General features: G+C 39.4%; 1 protein-coding gene across 4 annotated transcripts in view; it reads left to right on the forward strand.

Annotated features, from left to right (window-relative positions):
• The window catches only part of Ptprz1 (protein tyrosine phosphatase receptor type Z1), a 178770-nt gene extending 156838 nt beyond the window's left edge, over nt 1–21932 (forward strand). For all 4 annotated transcript variants that reach the window (XM_031381263.1, XM_031381264.1, XM_031381265.1 and 1 more), the window contains 10 exons: nt 1501–1664; nt 3272–3407; nt 5126–5272; nt 10992–11085; nt 11409–11482; nt 12742–12870; nt 14684–14830; nt 18600–18742; nt 19475–19610; nt 20994–21932. In XM_031381263.1, coding sequence (XP_031237123.1) covers nt 1501–1664; nt 3272–3407; nt 5126–5272; nt 10992–11085; nt 11409–11482; nt 12742–12870; nt 14684–14830; nt 18600–18742; nt 19475–19610; nt 20994–21134 — 1311 coding nt within the window. In that variant the 3' untranslated portion in view covers nt 21135–21932. The remainder of the gene's footprint in view (nt 1–1500; nt 1665–3271; nt 3408–5125; nt 5273–10991; nt 11086–11408; nt 11483–12741; nt 12871–14683; nt 14831–18599; nt 18743–19474; nt 19611–20993) is intronic.
• The last annotated feature ends 582 nt before the right edge of the window (nt 21933–22514 follow it).

The following is a 22514-nucleotide window of genomic DNA, read 5'->3' on the forward strand; positions in this document are numbered from 1 at the left end:
TTTTTTTTTATTTTTAAAGATTTATTTATTGTTATATGTAAATGTACTGTAGCTGTCTCCAGACACACCATCATGGAGAAATACTACGTGCTAGCTTACTCCCCCTTGCTTGCTCAGCCAGATTTCTTATATAGCCTAGGCCCACCTGTGCATGAATGGTACTTCCTACAATAGACTGGACCTCCTACATCAACATCAATTAGAAAATGCCCCCAGAGGCATGTCTACAGGCCAGTCTGGTGGAAGCATTTCCTACGTTGGGGTTCTCTCTTGCCAGTTGTGTCAAGTTGACAACCAAGATTAGCCATCACAGTGATAAAAACCAAATTAAAGTTAAATCTGGATAATTAAAGGTACAGAAAGCTCTTAACACAACAACATCTTAATCCCAGTGATTTCTTCCATGTAACTAACAATCAGTTATGCCTTTAGAACCAAAAAGCCATGGTGCAGTAGCAGTAGACTAACTAGTAGTGAAAAATAATTCCCGACCCATATAGACACTTCTACAGTATAGCCCTGACATAATCTCACCACCCACCTAAAATGGGTAGGAATTAAAATTAGTGAGGAAAATATACTCAGAGAAACAATGTGCCCCTTGAGATTTTCCCAAGAAATAGTCCAAATACAAATAATTGATGGATAGATAGATAGATAGATAGATAGATAGATAGATAGATAGATGATAGCTATGAATGGATGGATAAAGGTGAATGAGTGGGTAGATAGATAGATACATACATAGATAAATATACAGAGAGAAGAGATGATGATGGTAGTGGTGGTGGTGGTGGTGGTGGTGATGATGATAGCTGGCTGGCTAGCTGAATGGATGGATGGATGGATGGATGGATGGATGGATGGATGGATAGAGATGGATGAGTGAGTGGATAAACATTAATGGATGAGTATGGTTAGTTAGATGGAATTTTACACTTGGATTGAGTCATGTAATCTTGGAAATGACCAAGTGTGAACTCTGTGGATGAGAGTAGAAATTCAGGTAAGGGTTGTCCAGATGAGAGCCCAAATCATCAAGACTTCAGCTAACAGTCCTGTTGGGTTTCTCTGCTGAAGTCTTGAGAAGCATCTCTTCTTCAGGAAACCTCAAATCCTGGCTTTCAAAGCTTCAGTTTATTGGGTCAATCTCACATCATGGAAGATAAGCTGCTTTACTTAATCTACAAATTTAAATTTTAACCCCATCTAATAAAATCAGAAATAACAATAAAATCAAAGATTTTCGCAAAACTGATGACAACTGCCTAGTTAAATGGGCATATAAAGTTGACTATCATAAATAATATAAATGTATGTGTGTATGAACATACATATTCTCACCAAAATAAAACCTAAGTGTGTAAGGTAAAATGTATGATAATCAGCTTAGTTTAGCCATGACACAATGTATCCATGCTTCAATATCTGTATGTATGCTGGACAACATAAATATGCATAATTCTTATTTGCTGCTATCAGCTGTCTGAACTCTTCCAGGGCTCTCAGAAAGGAAGATCCAGTGGGCGTCTAGTCACACAGTATCATTACACCCAGTGGCCTGACATGGGTGTTCCCGAGTACTCCCTACCTGTGCTGGCATTTGTGAGAAAGGCTGCCCAGGCCAAGCGCCACGCAGTCGGGCCAGTTGTTGTCCACTGCAGGTGAGTCTCAAAGATATTCTCCCAAACCCACAGCACTTCTTAGGCTGTCACATGAGGACTCAAGGAACAACTTGTATCAAACTGGAAATGATTTCATGCAACAGGGGAAGTGAAATTATATTCCTATCCTCATAAGTATTGATCAGGAAGAGTGAATGTACTAGACTTGCAATTGGAAAGCTAAAGGTTTCAGAGCAGCAGGTATTTGTCTGATTGTTGAATTGGATTTCAACTTATTAATGGTGAGATAGGCAGAGCATTGTTTTGTTCTTAAACATCTATTAGCAGCATATAACACCATAGGATAAGACTTTAAATGCTTAAAGTATTGTCAATGGTCTGACTTAATCTTTTATACAGTTCTCGTGCTTGGTTTATATTACAGAAGGCAAGGCACTCAGACTTGGGGAAATTTAGCAAAATTACCTGACTTTTTAAAAATAATTTGACCCTCAAATACCTTTCTTGTTTTCCCAACTTCTTGAAAGTCACGTTGACTCTGTTAAGCAATCCTTTGCTGCCCAGGATCTAGAACTTTCAAGAGGAGGCTGATAAATAGAAATAACACCATTAAGAAAGAGAGAGAGAGAGAGAAACAGAGAGACAGAGAGAGACAGAGAAAGAGAGAGTATAGTTTGTAGGAGCTGTGCCACTCTTGTGGTTTGTAGTTAGAAGAATAGATGTTAATACTGACCAAGTGTGGCCCGCTTCCTGAGTGCGAAGACCACTTTCATTTCTCTATCAGTGCTTGTGCTGAGACAGCGCCTGTGTTTTCCGCAGAAGCCGCTGTCTGCCTTTGGCACACAGCTAGCTCATCTGACACATGCTAATCAGCCACTTGGGCTTTCTCTCAGACCAAGTTGGACAGGTTTATTAGGAGGGTTTTTAATCTGGTAGCTTCTTGACAAACTGAGGAAAACCAAAGAATCCGGAAAACAAGCTTCTGAAGGTCAGGGATCGTCTCCCAGCAGAGGGACAAGGGCCTGACTACTGTGCAGAGCGGTGCTAATTCTCTCTATAGTACCTTCGAGGACTGTTGCAAAGAAGCCCTGCCTGAGGCCTGTCCCTCAGACCGAGGCTTTGAAGAAGCGGGGTGATAATGGGACAGGGCTTGTGCTTTATTCCTTGTGGTCTCACTGAAACGAGACTTTCACCCGAAAGCCCCATCGGATTCCTTTCTCTCATTAGTGTCAAAACCTTTGCAAACATGTCTACCTAGCAACACAGACCAGAGACCTTCGCCTTTCAGAATTCGCTGAGGCTGACGCTTTTACTTTTCTCAGACTAAATGTCTACTTTACTTACAATGCACTGTAGAGCCAACAGTCACCAGTAACTGTTGAAACTATTTTTAAAACATTCCATGGAAATAGTCAGGTTGCCCTGCTGTTTGAGTCACAGCAGAAACAAACCCCGAAGTCACTGTGTGTAAGCATTACACTGAACTGCCTGCCACACTGTTTATAACTGTAGATTGCTAAGTTTATGCATGGCTTTTTGGCTTGAGGGAGGAAGCTGCTTTTATCAACATGACAACTAATAATGACTGACTTTCACACTCCTTTCGTGCTTGACACTGAAGTAGTCCTTTCTGTTCGTCTGTTCAGTGCCGGCGTCGGGAGAACGGGCACATACATTGTGCTAGACAGTATGCTGCAGCAGATTCAACACGAAGGAACTGTCAACATATTTGGCTTCTTAAAACACATCCGTTCTCAAAGGAATTATTTGGTGCAAACAGAGGTATTGTTTTTTAAATATATCTTCATTCATCTAAGGTGTGGGCATGTCACTGAAATCTAGGTATGTTATTCTCTGAGGGTAGCCATAAAGACAGACTACTTATAGGAAGGGTAAAAATGACAGAAATGCATTTGCTATGGTCTGAGGTCTGAAGTCCATTTGCAAAATGGTCCTTCAGAAGCCTGAAGAGGTGAATGCTTTCTTGCCATATTTTGGATTCTGGTGGCTGCATATATCCTTAATCCTGGGAGCATTACTCTAATCTCTCCCTCTGTCTTCTTATGGCTGTCTTGCTTCTGCGTCTGTATTTCCCTCTACTAATACGAATGCCAGCCACTGCTCTCTGATGGTTGAATTGAAAAAAAATTTACCATATCTGTAGTGCCCCTATTTATAAGACCATATTTAGAGATAATCATATGTTGAGCTGCAAGTTATCTTTTAGGGGAATGCAATTCAACCTATAACACTAAAAATTACAAATAAATCATAGATAGGCCAGCAAAACTCTGCCCATGTAGGGACAAAATGAGGACTATGTTCCATATGATATTAATTATGGTAAAGATCCAGAACCTTTGAGTAGAATACTCAAAGTGCTAGCAAATATCTAAAGCTGCTCAACACTGGCCGTTAATAGATTCAGTTTCTTCTATTTAAAAGACATGATCATATCCAAGTCAGAACAGTGTTTACAAATCTGTGTTATTCTCTCCTGCTTTCAAATAAAAGTGATCATAGATTAAAAGCTATGATATGACCCTAAGAATAACCATATGTGACTAATCTGAGACAGTAAAACAAACTAAAACCATATTTCATGATTGAAATAACTTTCTGTCAGATAGGACCAGAGAAAAGTCCCATTAGTGAAATATAAGAGAAACATTAGATACAAACTAGACAAGCCTGAACCCAACCGTTCCAGTTTGTTCTCCATTACAAGACACTGTCTGAAACCAGTTAAGAAAGGAAAAGCTTTGTTTTAGCTTAGAGATTACAACTCCTCCCACCCCGACACCCTGCCCCATGCAGGGAGGAGAGGCAGGAACTGAAAGAGAGACTCCGGAAGAAAGCTGGCTTTGTTTCCCGTGCTTTCCTCAGCTACCTTTTTTATATCAAGACCCACCTACCCAGGGATGGGTTTCACCCACAGTGGGGTGGGGTGGACCCTCCCACATCCATCCACAGTCAAGAAAATGTCCCCTCCCACGCACACAGAGAGGCTAATCTGAGGGAGGCAATTGCTTGATTAAGATTTTTCTCTTCCCAGCGATGTTCAGTTTGTGTTGGGATGACAATGTACCTAACCAGGAAACCACTCCGCTCCTGTGTGACAGGCTACTAGGAGAATAGCCACTAGAGCAAGTCCGACCAGAAGCCCTGGAGTCAAGGGAGTGCTCCTCATAGGAAAGTGAGCTCAAGACATAAGGCAGGCAGAGGACTTGGCTGTGCTCTTCCAAGTCTTCTGTCCTCCTTTCAATCCACCAAGACCAATGAGAGACAAACATAGGAGGAATAAGAAGAGGGTGTTTCTGTCTGGGCTACCACCTCTCCTGTCCACCTTCCTACCAGGCCTCATTAGTGGCTCTGGCAGAGCCACTATCAACTATTTTGTTGAATTCTAGCTTTCTGCCCAAACAGAAAGTTTCTACATTTGTGCCTAGATATCTGTCAGATACTGTAAAGCAGTGCTTCTATCGTGGTTGTTTTCTCAGGAGCAGTATGTCTTCATTCACGATACATTGGTCGAGGCCATACTCAGCAAGGAAACAGAGGTGCCTGACAGCCACATGCATTCCTATGTCAATACACTCCTCATACCTGGACCAACAGGCAAGACAAAGCTAGAGAAACAATTCCAGGTGAGTTTGCTTGCCCAAATGCCTCTCGGATGTCACCACAGAACTGAACTTCATTGTAGCTCCACATTTGACTAGACAAGGCCAAGTGGAGGAGCTGGGAGTGTTGCTAGAATAATGGCTTTGTGTCTGTACCACCCTTGTTCCTTACAATAGGTTACCGCACAACACGGTAGATTTTAAAGAGATGCTTAATTCTGAGTACCAAGAGGAAAAGTTGTCAGAAACCCTAGACTAACTTTGACAAATGCAGACATGGCCCAAGAAAGAAGGACATGGAGAATAACGGAATGAACAGACAGGACTCACAATACAAGCTGGATAAGTGCTCTTTTTGCTTTGAAAAAACCAGACCACTTCAGCACAAGTGTAGTGGCTCAGGCTGTTCTTGCTACTCTTTGAAACAGCCTGTGTCTCACTTGAAACCCTTGGACTAAAGTAGGCCACCTACTTACAATACCTTCCTCAACCCCAGTTTCTCCCACTCACCTGTCTTGAGATAGAAAACCAGAGTGTTTGTGAAGGGGAAGCATGCTTTGCTCCCAAAGCTTCCAAAACACAAGCTTTCTGACTTTCAGAAATTACTTTGCAAAGACTTCAGAAAGTGGGTATGAGCAGACCTACCTCTCATAGCAGAGAAAGAACAGAATGAGGGCTATGATTTCTCTGCACACGATCCCATGCTATCCTCAAACTTCTGAGGGTTTCAGGAGAAATGAGGCTAAGGAAAGAATATCTAAGAAGAATTTAAAAGATACTGGGGATTTAGTCCCTGGGAGCTCTGAGAGTACTAGTTAATTCATATTGTTGTTCCTCCTAAGGGGCTGCAAACCCTTCAGCTCCTTGGGTATTTTCTCTAGCTCCTTCATTGGGGACCCTGTACTCAGTCCAATGGATGGCTGTGAGCCTCCACTTCTGTATTAGTTGGGCACTGTCAGAGACTCTCAGGAGACAGCTATACCCTCAGAGCTCCTAGGGACTAAACCACCAACCAAAGAGTACTCATAGTGGAACTCATGGCTCCAGCTGCATATGTGACAGAGGATGGCCACATTGGTCATCAATGGGAGAAGAGGCCCTTGGTCCTGTGAAGGCTTGATGCCCCAGTGTAGGGGAACGCCAGGGCCAGGAATCGGGAGAGGATGGGTTGGTAAGCAGGGGAAGGGGAGAGGGAATAGGGGTTTTTCAGAGGGGAAAATGGGAAAGGGGATATCATTTGAAATGTAAATAAAGAAAATATCTAATAGAAAATATAAATTTTAAAAAAAGCAGAGTATGCTAACTACCATCAATCCCCTACCTCTGACCTTGAAGTTGCCTTCTGTGCTCTGGGAGCACAAAAGGAGGATTTCTAATCATAGAACTTGTTTGCGGAAAGATGTCAGGCCTTGGTCAGCAGAGCTGTGCAGATCCCGATGCTTTGGAGAAAGTATGCAGACTAGGTTCTTAAAAAAAAAAAAAGTAAAGCTTGAAAATGAACTTTGAAGGATACCTTTTGCAGGGATGAGAGGCCATCCTGGCAACCCAATTTTACATTTCTATCACCTATTGTCAATAGAACTGTCATTTAAGTATGATTCACTCACTACATGGTTACTTAAGAGAATTGATATGGTGTAAGCTGGATAATTCAGGATTTAAATAGAATTAAAACAAATATTGAATTTAAAAGAGAGATTTGACCTTTTTATTCCTGCTCACAATATAAGTAGGAAATGCAGACATAAAGGCATACTATTTTATTTTTAAAAGCAATATTCATTCAAGTTCCTATAAAGAATATTTTCCTTGAAACAAATTGTATGCCTATTCCATAAATATTTATCAGATACCTATTAGTTGCCAGGCTTCCGGGTTTGATGCCAAACTGTTAACTTATAGGCTAGGTTATGGCTCAGTTGGTAAAGTGCTTGCTGCATGAACAAGAGAGTATGCATTTAGATCCTCAGGTCCATGGAAGAAGCTTCACATGAGTGGTGCAGTGCCTGTAATCCCAGACCTGTGGAGGCAGGTGCAGGAACACCTCTGGGACTTCCAGTCTCAGCAGTCTAACTGGATTGTCGATTTCCAGGTTCAGATAGAGAATTCAATGTCCAAAGAAGTAACTGGAGAAAAACTGAGGAGGATACCTGATGTCAACCTCCAGCCTACACATAAACACACGCATACACACACACACACACATACACACACACACACACACACACACACAAGTATAAACATGCATTTTAAAAAAGCAAACAATAAAGGAGGAGATGGCTTATGAGTTAGGAGATTTGAACTGCTCTAGCACAGAACCCAGGTTCAGTTCCCAGCATCAACGTTGGGCAGCTCATAACTGCTTGTGACTCGAGCTTTAGAGAATCCAACACCTTCTTCTGGAATCCTCAGATACCTAAACTCACATGTGCACATACCCACACACAAACACAAAAATGTATACACATAAGTTAAATTATATATAATATATTACATATACTAAAATATATCTTAAAACAATTAAAAGGACATACTCAACTCCCACTCTCAAGGTGCTTTTAGCCTAATGAAAGATACAGATAAATAATAGACAAACACAAAACTGTGGAAAGCACCAGTCTGGAAGAAAAGGATGCTACAGGTGCACAGGTAAAGGTACGCTGAGGGAAGAGAATATGCATCCATAAGAGGACTTGGTGTTTAGCTTATGGGACATTACATTTGGAAAGGAAAAGAGACAAATAGAGCTTCTCAGATTCTGTTAACTTGGAGGAGATAATGTCATTTCCTGGGACAGAGAATTCAAGAGGGAAGATATATATTTGCAGGATGTGGTAGAGGACAAGATGGTCAGATCACTTCCACATCTACAAAACTCTAAAGTACTCAAAGCGTATTAGCAAGACTTTTGTTATTAAATAGGATGACTGAGGTACAGGGTTCTACAAATAAAGGGTGTATTTGGGATTGTGATTCTATGGATACACAGTCAAGGAGCCACATCTGCTGATGGCCTTCTTACTAAATTGAAGTCTTAGGTTCTTCAGAACATCAACTGGATATATATATGACAAGTAAGAGTGTTTGTGTGTGTGTGTGTGTGTGTGTGTGTGTGTCTGGTGTGTCTGTGTGTCTGTGTATCTGTGTGTGTCTGTGTGTGTGTATGTGTGTGTGTGTGTGTCTGTGCATCTACCTGTGTGTTTCTGTGTGTGTGTGTGTCTGTGCATCTACCTGTGTGTTTCTGTGTGTGTGTGTGTGCTGTGTAATAATAGCTACTAAGATTCATTCATAAGAGCTCTGACCTAAAGACTTAATGTAATCCTAGCCACCTCCCCAAATCTGCATCTCTATATACCAATAGGTGACCTCAGCATTCACCCTCTGAATACCACTCAGTAGAAATTAAATTTGAACACATGAAGCCTTGGGAAACACATTCAAATCATAGCCCAACCATAACAGAACATGCTTCAGTTAATGTGTGTAGTAGGCAACTCACTACTGCATCTAAATGGTAAAAGATCAGGCATGGGGAAAGAGTCTGGCCAGCTTGGAGATGATTACTTGAAGTCTTGGAACTGGAAAAGATGGTCACTAGAGATAAGATGAGGTGCTGAAGAAGGCTTGGGAGATGGGATGGAGATATATCTCTTACCTAGCACACACCATGTCCTAGGCTCAAACACCAATTTAAAAAAAAAAAAAGCATGGAAGAGAGGAGATAAGAGGGTAAATGGGAGGCATGAGAGTAAGAGATAAAAGAATCTAAAGAGAGTAAGGTTTCAAGAGGAGAAAATGAATAGACACAGCAAAGGCTAATAGAGCACAGGTCTGAGCACTGGTCTGAGCACTTATGACCTTTGCAATGGTTATTGCATTGACGCCACATAACTGAGTTAAAACACAATGAAAAGGTCACAGCAAGAAGCAAGCTCAGGGGGCTGGAGAGATGGCTCAGCAGTTAAGGCTGCTCTTCCAGAGGTCCCGAGTTCAAATCCCAGCAACCACATGGTGGCTCACAACCATCTATAATGAGATCTGATGCTATCTTCTGATGTGTCTAAAGACAGCTATGGTGAATAAATAAAATTTTTAAAAAAGAAGCTCAGGGAAACATGGTTATTAGAGGAAGAGACAATTAGAGCAAAATATATTGACATTAGGGCTCCTGAACACATGTACCATGCACACAGAGATAGATACACATATAAATACATACATATACACAAATTATTAAGACTTGGCACTAGGGGCTGGTGAGATGGCTCAGCAGGTAAGAGCACCGATTGCTCTTCCAAAGGTCATGAGTTCAAATCCCAGCAACCACATGGTGGCTCACAACCACCTGTAATGAGATCGGACGCCCTCTTCTGGTGTGTCTGAAGACAGCTACAGTGTACTTATAATAAATAAATACATAATAAATATTTAAAAAAAAGACTTGGCACTAAAGAAATAATAAAGATAGCTACTAGGAAATATGAGCTTAGGGAATAAGACAGATTTTATGTTGCTTGTTTTGATTTGATTGTGGGTGTTGTTGTTGTTGTTGCTGTTAGTGTTGTTTTGTTTGTTGGTTTTTCGAGAAAGGATTTCTCTGTAGCCCTGGCTGTCCTGATACTCTGTTTGTAGACCAAGTTAGCCTCGAACTCACAGAGATCAGCCTGCCTCTGCCTCCCAAGAGCTGGGATCAAAGGTGTGTACCATCACACCCAGCCTTGAGTGTGTTTTAATAAGAGATATATGAGCTTCCTTTAAAACTAGGGGAAGTAAGAAAATTCAAATTAGCAAAATTCCTTAGTGTAAAGAGATAAGATTGAGAACACCCAGTGAAGGAATGGGTTTTAAAACAGGAAGATTTTAGTGGTTTGCCGAGAGGGTGTACTTAGAAATGAATATACAACCTCCAAGACATCCTTTTTGCTGGAAGCTGTAAGTATTCACAAACACAATAGAGACATGCTGAGGCCTTACACCTGAGGTCTCTGCACTCCAGACCCTGAACCATAAGGACTGCCACAAAGCCGACATGAGCCTGGGCTAAGAGTGAGAAAGTGTGTTAAAAAAAAAAAAAGTTGGGGAAATGAAACATGATCATAATTTATAAATATTTTCTAAATTTAAAAACCTACTATAAGCAAGAACATGGAAGAAGGCATAGACTTTGCTGGATTTTTAAGAGACAAACATTTCCAAACCTTGATAGAAAAAGAAAAAAATCTCAGTGGAAAACCAACCTGTCTATTTTATTGAACACATAAATATTTGATACCAAGGTAGTGTGTACATAAAACACTTACCAAACAGTATCAGTAATGTACAGTTTGGGGTTTCAGTGACTGAAAACCACCTGCGTATCCTGTAGCAGCCTCATGAAGTAGTTCGTAGGATTCATTCCAAAAATTAAATAACTATTTAATGCTAGTGAGAGTAAATAGAGGAAATGTAAAGTGCACACCCACGGAGGAAGCCATCAAGGCATACCTATAGGGGAAGCCATCAGGACATGCCCACAGAGGAAACCATCGGGAAGATCCTCTCGAGATCAAAGGCCTTGCAGTACAGCATAGAGGCTTCTGGGACTTCACTCAAAAGGGGCTTACTTCAAAAAACTCCCGTGATCTAAAGAATTGGTTATGTTTACACTAAATGTCATTCCTTTGTCGAGGTGTGTCAGTGTGTGTTTGGGGATCTGGATGAAGTGCATGAAATGACCTGCACATTTCCTTACCTCCCTTGTCAGCTTCTGAGTCAGTCAAATATTCTTCAAAGTGACTACTCTACAGCTCTGAAGCAGTGTAACAGGGAGAAGAATAGAACATCCTCCATCATCCCTGGTAAGCCATACAGAAGCTTGCAAAAACAACCTGGTTTTTAATTTCCATAACAGAGCACTTCTATGTCTTTCAATAATTTTGTATACTATGTTATATCTATTGCCATATTGTTCTAATTATACTGACTATTTGGTTATTAAAAATACCTCAAATCCTTGAAGTCTTATGAAAAATTGGAAAACTTAACTTTAACAATTAGTTTAACCATCAAAGGTATTTGTTGAGAAATGCAATTGTACTTTGCATTTGGGAGTTGTTGTTGGGGGTGGGGATAGCTCAGTGCAGTGAACATGTTTGTTTACCTGCAATGTTCTGTATTCCAGTGGAAAGATCAAGGGTGGGCATTTCATCCCTGAGTGGGGAAGGCACAGACTACATCAATGCATCCTATATTATGGTAAGTCAGAGACATCGTGGGAAAATCTACATACCCACCTGTGTTACCAGAATTAATAGTAGAGTGTGCTCCTGGATGCAGCAATAGCACCTGTCCAATACAGTCAGTCCAATAAAATGACTATGACAAACAGTCTTCAGTGGCCAGAGAAATAGCAGCATACCTGGATGCTTTCTTATGTACTAGGACTGAAGAAATCTCAATAGAAATCCATAAGGAGATACAGAGTCCCAAATCCATCATTTAGAGCTGATGAGTAGACATAAAACATATTTTCATTCACCAAGGCACAGATCTGAGGCAGAGGTAGGGGACACCAACTTCAACAGAGTCCAAATTCACTAAAATTAGCACCCCAGGTTTACAGCACAGTGCTTCCTCAAGCACCGGGTTCATTTGCATTATTGGATTTTTAAAGATGTAAAAACCTTCCTTCTGCATTGAGGCTGTCTAATGAGCAGATTGTTGCTTTGATGGCTTTTGTGTGTCCTTTATTACCATCTTAGGATACTCAGTTATACAGCTTAGTTTCAAACTAAAAAGAGTCCGAATATTCATACCCAAACCACTGTTCTAGTCAGCCAGCTAAGAAATGACCTAAGAAGATTTGGGAAATGGGGAGATGTGCAGTTACCACTGTTTTACACCCACCACATTTCAAATGAACCCATGGGGGTAGTGAAAGGCCACACTACTAGAGGAGAGTTTCGAGTTCAGTAAACAGCATGTAAAACATTCCATCCAGTTATACCAGTTTCCAGGCTTCATAAGGACAATAAGAGAGGACCTTTCCTGATCCCTCTCATGGGGGAGGCAGCCAGGGACCAGGACATGGAAGGTGACCTGGGGTAAAGAGATCTGAGATTTAGTATTCTGAAGCCTGGGGCTTGTGGACAATAAGGATTATAAACTCTGCTGTAGGTTTACACTCTATCTAGTGCAAGTGACACTTTCATAAGCCTTTCTGGACATCAACTTCTAGAGGTCAGGTCACTTCTCAAGGTAAATGTATCCACAGTGCTTCACTTCGTATACCCCAGTTTAATCACCTTTAAAATAAGGATGATAGTTCTATCTTATAGATCCCTGGATAGGAAGAAAACTGTACCTAGCATATAGACACTTCCTAGTAAATGCTGGTTGTAATACATTATTATTTCAGCATTCAGTCTAGAATTAAACACACCACTTTAACATAAAGTCACATTTCTCTGTTGAGTCATATGTTGGGCTCTTTTCTCATGCCTTTGGTTCTGTAGGGTTATTACCAGAGCAATGAATTCATCATCACCCAGCATCCCCTTCTACACACCATCAAGGACTTCTGGAGAATGATATGGGATCATAATGCCCAGCTGGTGGTTATGATTCCAGATGGTCAAAACATGGTAGGTCACTTTTTTTGTTCTTTTCTTGTAAGGAAAATAGATTACAATAGCCAAAAGCCTATCATTACAAACAAGAAAAGTCATCTTTTTTTACAGCTAATAGACTCACTGGAGTCATGCTTTGCTGGACTGGATTGGTTAAGCAGTTCTGTTGGGTCAAAGTAGTGAATGAGAGATCTAAATAAAGTAGATTAATGTTGCTAAATACGTATTTGTGGCACTGCTTACGCACATCAGGAAAGCAACCACAGATGACACCAGTTTATACACTTCTGGTTGCATTTTTAAGATAAAATATATAATATTGTACTGAAATTTCCACTTAAGCCTCTCTTTTTTTATTTTATTATTTTATTTACAATTTCACGAAAGCACAGTTGAAGTAGTTACATCCTCTTAATAATACCAGCCAAGGCTCTTTTATGACAGAGACACTTAGGAAACTTTTAAATTTATGCTTTGAGGATCTCATCCATGTATACAACATGCCCAGCCCAATTCATATTTCCCAGCATACACCTCTTCAAACTTGATGTGTTTTTTTAAAATAACTTACTATAATTACTGTTGACCCTATAAGCCTGGGTATGGCAGTATGCATTGGAACATGGGCATCTTACAACTAACCATAGCCCTAAAGAAGAATGAATCTCCTGCCCAGAACTGTTCTCACCTGTCAATGGCTTCTCAGATAGGGTGTGGCCCCAGGACCTCCTCTCCTGTCCATGCTGGATACCTTTTCTTTAAAAAAATAAAATAAAATAAAATAAACTTGTAAAGGAAAGAATTCTTCAGAACCACAATATCAGTGACATGTCCACTCTTCTTTGTATGTTTGTAAAGCCTAAAGTGTCAGTCAAAATTATTATGTGATTTGGGCTAGTCATATATACTTAACTCTTTTTTTGTAATTTGCGTAATTTTTATTAGATTAATTATTTTATTAGATTAATTATTTAACTTGTGTAATTATTATTTTCTTTATTTACATTTCAAATGATTTCTCCTTTCCCTGTTTCCGTTCCAGGGAAAAAAAAAAAACAACCCTGTTCCCTTCCCCCTCCCCCTGCTCACCAACCTACCCTCTCCCTCTTCCTGGCCCTGGCATTCCCTTACACTGTGGCATAGAACCTTCACAGGGCCAAGGGCCTCTCCTCCCATTTATGACCTACTAGGCCATCCTCTGCTACATATGCAGCTGGAGCCATGAGTTCCACCATGTGTACTCTTTGGTTGGTGGTTTAGTCCCTGGTAGCTCTGAGGGTACTAGTTAGTTCATATTGTTGTTTGTCCTAAGGGGCTGCAAACCCTTCAGCTCCTTGGGTCCTTTCTCTAGCTCCTTCATTGGAGACCCTGTACTCAGTCCAATGGATGGCTGTGAGCCTCCACTTCTGTATTAGTCGGGCACTGTCAGAGCCTCTCAGGAGACAGCTATATCAGGCTCCTGTCAGCCAGCACTTGCTGGCATCCACAATATTATCTAAAGTCACAGAGATTCCAAGTCATGCTAGAAATTGGTGAGCATTCACTTCACTCATCCTGTTCAGTGGACAGTTATTAAAGCAGCAGGCTTACTGATGCTACCAATGAGCCAAGAGCACAAAATGCCATAGCCACAGTTTGGGTTATGCAATATTTTATTTCACACTTAAATCCAATCTGGATTAAGTTTTCAAGAACATTTTAGTGGTAAATTTTGTTATCCAAAGAAAATTTTGATTTGAAATTTCCTTGCCAAGCATTTGATCTGATTTTCCAATCAGACCAATGAACTATGTCATGAAAACTTATATTCTCCCTTGGTCTTTCTCAGGCAGAAGATGAATTTGTTTACTGGCCAAATAAAGATGAGCCCATAAATTGTGAAAGCTTCAAAGTCACGCTTATGTCTGAAGAACACAAATGCCTTTCGAATGAGGAAAAGCTGATCGTTCAAGACTTCATCTTGGAAGCGACACAGGTATGGAAGGAACCAGGTTAGATGAACTTCCCTCCTGCTCATGCGCGAGACATATGATGACTTGGGAATTTATCAGAAGTAGAAAAAGATTGTACCATCTTACAAACTGAGACAGTCCCAGAGATATCCCTTTACTTGTTTTTTTTTTTTTTTACTTACAGAATCATCAAACTACCTACTCTTTGCTAAACTATACAATTCTAAACTTCTATGTACACAGAAAAGCATGGCTCTCTCCTTTACCCTAAATTGCTTGCCAATAGAACTTAGGTTGAAAATAAACAAACAGCTCTTACCTCTTATTGTCTTGCTCTTACTCTTGCGCCCCCTCTCTTCCCATCTCCTTCGCCCCTCTCTCCACTTGGCCATTGCTGGCCTCTACTTCCCTACTCTCTCCCTCTCTCTGCCTTTTTACAATAAATGCCTTAAAAACAAAAACAAAAACAAAAACAAAAAAACAAAAAAAAAAGAACAAAAATAATTCTAAATCTCTTTTCTTTGAGATTGTTTTTCTGTAGATGGGTCTTTGGCCTGCTTCTATATCTGTTTACAACATGCGTGCAGTGCCCATGGAGGCCAAAAACGGGAGTCAGATCTGCTAGAACTGGAGCTGCAGATGGTTGTGCACCACCATGTGTATGCTAAGAACTGAATTCAGGTCCTCTGGAAGAGCAGCCAGTGCTTGTAACTGCTAACCTATCTGTTCAGGCCCTAATTCTAATTCTTGTTTTAAAGCCAGCACTTACCTTGTCATGCTTTTTCCCATGGGTATCCGTAGTTAGTGAGAAGGCTTACTTGAAGAAAATACTCATTAGATATCCATTGTCTCGTCATACATATTACTCTGAGCACCCCTATTGCCTGCCTCAGCCTTAGGAAATACAGCTTTTTCCTAGTGTTATACAGAAAACATGCTATACGATAAGTATTCAGGATTGATTCCAGTTCAGTGCATCTCGGATATGTAAATCAAATGTCACTGATGTCCCAATTTCCAGAAGGCCAGCCTGGGGATGAGGGGTGGTTCTAAAGCAGTAATCAGAAAAACAAGATGACGTAGGCATTTCCATGCACTTCATAGCTACTGTGTCTTACATGTCCCAGCTCTTGAGTTCAGTAAAGAAAGAGGTAAAAGTTTATGCTGGGTGGACCAGACTCATTTCAACTTCTGGGAAGTTTGTTAAATGTCTAAAGTCAAAATCTGGCAATTATTTTTAATTAATTATTTTTTTTATAAAGACTGTTTTTAGCATATCAAGTATTAACAATAAAATAATATTCATAATGTATATATGATATATTAAAGTGATAGACTGAATGATTCGCTGGCTACTGAGTTCAATACAGGAACACAGCCTTGACCTTTGACCACGATCCTTCATGCTCCCACTCAGCCATCCTATCCTCTCTACAGATATAGTGACCTCTGCCCCAATCAGTGTTTACTGACCTCTGGATTTACTTCATAATTTCACCTTTTATCTCTGTTTTCTTTAAGATGGCATTGTTTTGATCTTATATTCTGATCCTTACATAAATTACATGTATGCTTTCAAATATTTGCTGCCTTCTCTCATTATAATATTGATGACATTTACTCGCACAATTGGGTAAAAGTCAAATCTGTTTCCTTTGGCTGTTAACATATTCAGGATTTTTTTTTCTATATCCAAAACTGTGATACTACCAAAACAGGTACTACCTGTTTGAAGTCTGCTTCATTTTGTTTTGTTCAAAATTTGCAATTATAAATGGTACCTGACTGAATATATTTACCTACATGGAAATGTTTCTTGGGTTCACCCAAGGATCCCTTATTGGTTATTGAGAATGAGACCCCCTCAGGTTTTCATCGTTGTGATTGTTTTAAAAGAGGTCCTACTCTGACATGCCTTCTAATTTACAGATTATGAGAAATCTGGAGTCTCCTCAGCACTGCTTATGTTAAGGATGAAATGGCTTTTTTATTTCTTTCACTAGTTTTAACTTTCCTTACTGAAAATGAAAGCAAATATCTTTCCAAAAATTCATTGCCCATTGCATTGATAATTCATTTCTAGTCATAGGTCCTCAGGGGGTTTGCCCAAATTTCCATTAGCCCCTTGAAATTTTACTTACTTACTTGTGTGAGGTCTTTGTATATTCTATGTATTAACCCCTTTCCAGGCACACATGTTGCAAATATTCTTTTATGTAATTTTAACATTTTTAATTTTCTGTAAATGAAAGTTTACATGTTTAATTTATGTGAGTTTTACCATTCGTTCCCATTCCATTGTGTTATAAAGAATCTATCACTTAGGATTCATTGTTAACAAATCCTGTTGGGGGCTAAGGAAACAGTTTAATAGCAGAGTGAATGTTTAGCCTACAAGGATCCCCAGATTCTAGTCTTTGTACCAAAACCAAACTGAGAACCAAAACAAAATATGTATGAAATTAAGATACCTACATAGATAGCATTGTTTGCTAAATGTTTTCTATTTTTCCTTTAGTTTCTATACTGCATTGTGCAAGTCAAGAGTGCATTTTCCTTATTATCCATGTGATATTGTCCTGGTGGCCTCGTGCTCCCAGACACCAGTCTCAGCTCAGGCACACATCTGCTATGACTATGTGTGTTTGGACTTGGTTCTAGCATCATTACTTCCTTCCACTGGGCTCCTTGTCACTCTCCCTAATGACCTGGAAGTACCTTCATTCTAGCTTATAATAATTCTTAATATTAGATAAACTAGTACCACATCATGGTTTTCTTTGTTAGTAGTATTTTAGTTGTTTGGGAAGTTTATGTTTACTACATACAATTGATTCTGTAACACTTGTTTTCAAATACAGCATCTCATTAGGTTCACTTTAGGAAACTGAATGTTAGAGGTTTATTTCACCATGACATAATCTGATTAATCACACAAAACATAATCAATGCTGGAGTTCAAAGTAGACATCTACCCTAGATGTTTTCTTATTGTGTCATCTAATGTCATTCTGATGAGTACTGCTGATGTTTGATGGTCTCTGTGCTCTTTTCCAAACAAATTTTAACACTGAAGATTTCCTTTTGCAACCTAAAATTGAGCAGTGCAAACATATCTTTAAGGCATGCTTCCATGGTTTATTAGCATTGGCATGATTCACCCACAAAGAACATTTTTTCATTAATTTATTTATTTATTGACTTTACATCCTGATCAAAGGCCCCTCCGTCCTCTCCTCCCAGTCCTACCTTACATCCCCCTACCTCTACTACATTACAAGTGGAGGAGATGTTGAGAAGAGCTTGCTGCTGAAACATAATAACATGAGTTCAATTCCAAGCACTAACATGAAAGCCAGGCCAGTGGTATTGGGAAGGTAGAAGTAGGAAGATGTCAAGTGATTGCTGGGCCAACCAGTCTAGTCCAAATCAGTAAGCTCCAGATGAAAGATTCTGTCTCAGAGAATATGCAAGGAAAAATTGTAGACATTTAATATCAAACCTTTACCTCTATGTATACTTACATACATGTGTACACATATACAGCCCCCCTACCCAAAGGCCTAAAACGAAGATAAGGTTTTATTCTGGTGAATGGATCTATTTATGGTTAAAGTCCCACTGCAATGATTTCCTCCTTCCATAGTGAGGGGTGTGCTACAAATAAAACATGTGCTATTTTTATCATCTAGCTTCAGTTTCTGAATTTCCCACTTATTCCGGTTCATGATAAACTGCCACTAGCCCAGCATTACACCTTTAAAAACACTGATTTGTTCTTTCTTCTCCTAGGATGATTATGTGCTTGAAGTAAGGCATTTTCAGTGTCCCAAATGGCCAAATCCGGATAGTCCCATTAGTAAAACATTTGAACTTATAAGTATTATCAAAGAAGAAGCTGCTACCAGGGATGGGCCCATGATTGTTCACGATGAGTAAGTCTCATGGTCTTAGTCACTGAAACCTCTGGATATGTGCATGCCTCTGTTGTCCACTGACCAGCCTGCTGCTTTGTGTCCATGTGCTGATTCAGCCAGGATGGATTAGCTGATTCTTATCATGAGAGGTGGCACAGAAAATCATGCCTCCCTGGTAACTCCTGGTGAAGGCAGAACACCTGTGTCTAAACACTGGAATCTGCTCTTAGGCTTTGTAGTAAGAGCCTTTGTTGAGATGAGACAATGTTTCAGTACTGGACTTTTAAAGGAGCTAATGTAGGATACATGGGAGCTATTTACTGCTTGAGAAAAGAGTAAAAATGACTAATGTTTGGGAGTTTGTTGTTTTCGTTTCTGTTTTGTCTAAGAGAGTAATCTTTATTTCATAATTTCTTCTGTTTCTATAACAATGAAAAAGGCTAGAATTGTGTTAAATGCCTACTCTATATAGTATATAGTTTATTTATTATAACCTCAGCCAAACATTTTCTGCCTGCCTCTTTCAAAGAATACAAATAACGAGGCATAATCAAACAATAAAACATTTTACAAAGGCTCTTGTTTCTAGTGGCACACACTTGGCTCTGTCCCCAATTCAACAGTAATTCTATGGTAATTCTATGCACAATAAAAAGAAAGAAAGACAAGCCATTTCAAGGCTGTGTGCTCTGAGTTGCAAATGCATCTATTGCATCTGATGAATTCTTTGCCCTGTCTCTCTACTGCAAGGCATGGAGGAGTAACAGCAGGAACTTTTTGTGCTCTCACAACTCTTATGCACCAACTAGAAAAAGAAAACTCCATGGATGTTTACCAAGTAGCCAAGATGATCAATTTGATGAGACCAGGAGTCTTCACTGACATTGTAAGTGATGAATCTCACTTTTAACTGTTGAAATGTCACTTCCTAGATGTTACTAAAGTTTTTATTTTTTCTTTAGTCACATATAAAGAATGTCACAGAAGCTAGTAGGTACCATTAGCTTGTAGCATTCAAGCTGAATTACAAGTATGAACTTTGCTGAAGACTGGAAGATTAAAAAAAAAACCTTTAGTCACTCGGTGCCCTTTTTATAAGATTCATTGTGACCCTTAAAAATATCTATAGTGGAATTACCAATGAATTGACTTGTCCAGCAAACTGAAGAGTCTTATTCCTTAGGTTCAAATTGAGGCTTCATAGAACAGGCAGACCTATATATCTCAAAGACTTAAATGTTAGACCTATTCACTTAAGCCGAGCCCAGTTTCTGAAGTTAACAAATAACTAATTCATGGATGCTTTTTAAGAGAAAAAAAAAAAAGATGTGTACAGACAAGAATGAGACACAGCTAGTGCTTCTGGTTTGAAGGTTTAGCTTAGAAATAACCTGAAAGTTGCTATTGTGGTAAAATAATAGAAAGTTTGGTGAGAGTCTTGGGTGGATGTCAATGTCTTAGGGTTATTGTCAGCTTCTTAGCTGAGTACAGAGAAGGGCCTCATAGAGAGATCACTGGGGAGCATGACACCCCTTTTCTCAAGGCAGGCCATCAAGACAGACAAAATGATAGGGAGTGAAAAACATTTGGTGACCAGTGTGCCTGTCGAAGCACTGACCCTTGGTGATAAAACAGCCATTGTTGAGCACTTTCCGTAGATAGACAGAAGCATTTGATTACATAGCAGCTAAAGAAAGGAAAATAAGATCCTGAGTTTTGAGGGTTGGGGATATAGCTCAGTAAAATGCTTCCTTAACACACACAGGGAACTAGTTTTGATCTACCATATCACATAAATTGGATAAAGAAAACACATCTGTAGTCTTGTCACTTGGGAGGTAGTTCATCCTCAGCAGCATAGTGAGTTCAATACCAGCCTCAGGTCTATTAAAAAAAAAAAAGAGAAAGGAAGGGAAGATGCTGCTTTTATAAAGGCTGTAGATGCTGAGCACAGATGACATTTATCTGCATTGTCATCCAACTCCAGGAAACAAAGGAAGATGAACTGAGTGCTTATCACTGTCAAATGTGCATGGCCTTTTTCTCTACATTCAGTGACTCTTTTGCTCATTGCAAAGAGATTTGGGTTTAACCAAATAGATCCAACTAAATATAGACTGTGCACCTCAGCTGAGTACAAGCCCGTTAAATCAGCTCTGTACCCTCACATGAATGGTTCTAAAGTGTCTGAAATCATGCCTATTTTTTTTTGCAAATTCATGCCTCTGTTGAGTTGCCTGTCTATATTCTCCCTTCCCATGTTTTCTAGGAGCAGTATCAGTTTCTCTACAAAGTGGTCCTTAGCCTCGTCAGCACAAGACAGGAGGAGAATCCATCCACTTCTCTGGATAGTAATGGTGCAGCTTTGCCTGATGGAAATCTAGCTGAAAGCCTGGAGTCTTTAGTCTAACGCAGGAAGGGTGTAGGACCACCCTCATCCAAGTATTATCTCTTTCTAAAATTAGAAAAATGAGTCCAGTTCTGTTATCTGTTTACTTCCCATGACCTGATGGTAACTCATTCTGCTGCCAAATTGACACCATTAACAACGTGTGCCTTTTTGAAAGACTTCTCGTAATTCACTTATTATGTTTGAACTAAAATGATTGAATTTTACAGTGTTTCTAAGAATTGAATTGTGGTATTTTTTTCCATATTGATTTTAACAAAAAAAAAAAATCAATTTGTAGATAATAGGAAACACCAACCTTGGAATATATTTGTTCTTAAGTGTCAGATTTTTAGCTGCATTTGTAGCAATCATCCAGTTTGCTAGAAATATAACTTTTAATATAGTAGATTGTAAGTAAAACACTTTATCCCCGATGATATTCAACATTTTACAACTGCAGTATTCACCTGAAGTAGGAGTTATAGTAACTTATGTAAATACTGCTCTGGTGTCTCCATGGACCAAATTTATATTTATAATTGTAGATTTTTATATTTTACTACTGCGTGAGTTTTCTAGTGGTGTACTTAAGTTTAATTATGTAGCTTACTCTCTGGTCTTACTTGTTCTAAATATCTTCTAAAACTGTAATGTGTTATTCAAGAAACTAACCTTGTTTCTGCATGTCATTTTAACTTTTGTGAAAATAGAAAAACACTTGTTTTAAAAGATGTTTTTATGAAAATAACACCTTACCAAACATTCCTTAAATGATTTTTATCTAAGAAGTTGCAAAAATAAATATAAATATTGCCATTAACTTGTGTTCACTTGTGGAATGTTGTAGTGATCTATGTGTGGTAGTATAGAGATATCTTCTATTCACCTGTTGTAATTGTTTTCTCAGAGGATTACTGCTGAATAAGCTCATCCTTTCTAGTTCTTTCTGAACTCTGGCTGGCTGGTTCAACTCAGCTGTTCTGGCTCAAAACTTCTCTCCAAGCTGACTGATTCAATCTGGCATCTCTCAGCTCTGCTTGGCTCTGCTTGACCTCAAATTAACTCTGGCAATTTGTTCTAATCTTCTGGCTCTTTATTATCTGGCTTCAAATCCTGACCTGCATGAACTCACAAACAAATTCAATGCCATTGCACTGCATTACACTGACTCCCAACTCTTTCAACTCCATTTACTAACTCTCCTAGTGCTGCTCTGAAATGGCTTTCCTCGTGAGAGTTAAGCATATCTTATTTCTGACTCATTGTGTCAAATCTTTCTCTGATTCATCACTTTGTCTGCCCCTCAATTAGACATAACTTTCAAACATGGCTGCTTCTTTTTACAAACTAATTTTACCTTAAAGGTCTGTACTAAAGGCATGTCTGTATTCCAGCCAG

Source organism: Mastomys coucha, unplaced genomic scaffold (assembly GCF_008632895.1).
Source record: "Mastomys coucha isolate ucsf_1 unplaced genomic scaffold, UCSF_Mcou_1 pScaffold20, whole genome shotgun sequence".
Classification (NCBI taxonomy): Eukaryota; Metazoa; Chordata; class Mammalia; order Rodentia; family Muridae; genus Mastomys; species Mastomys coucha.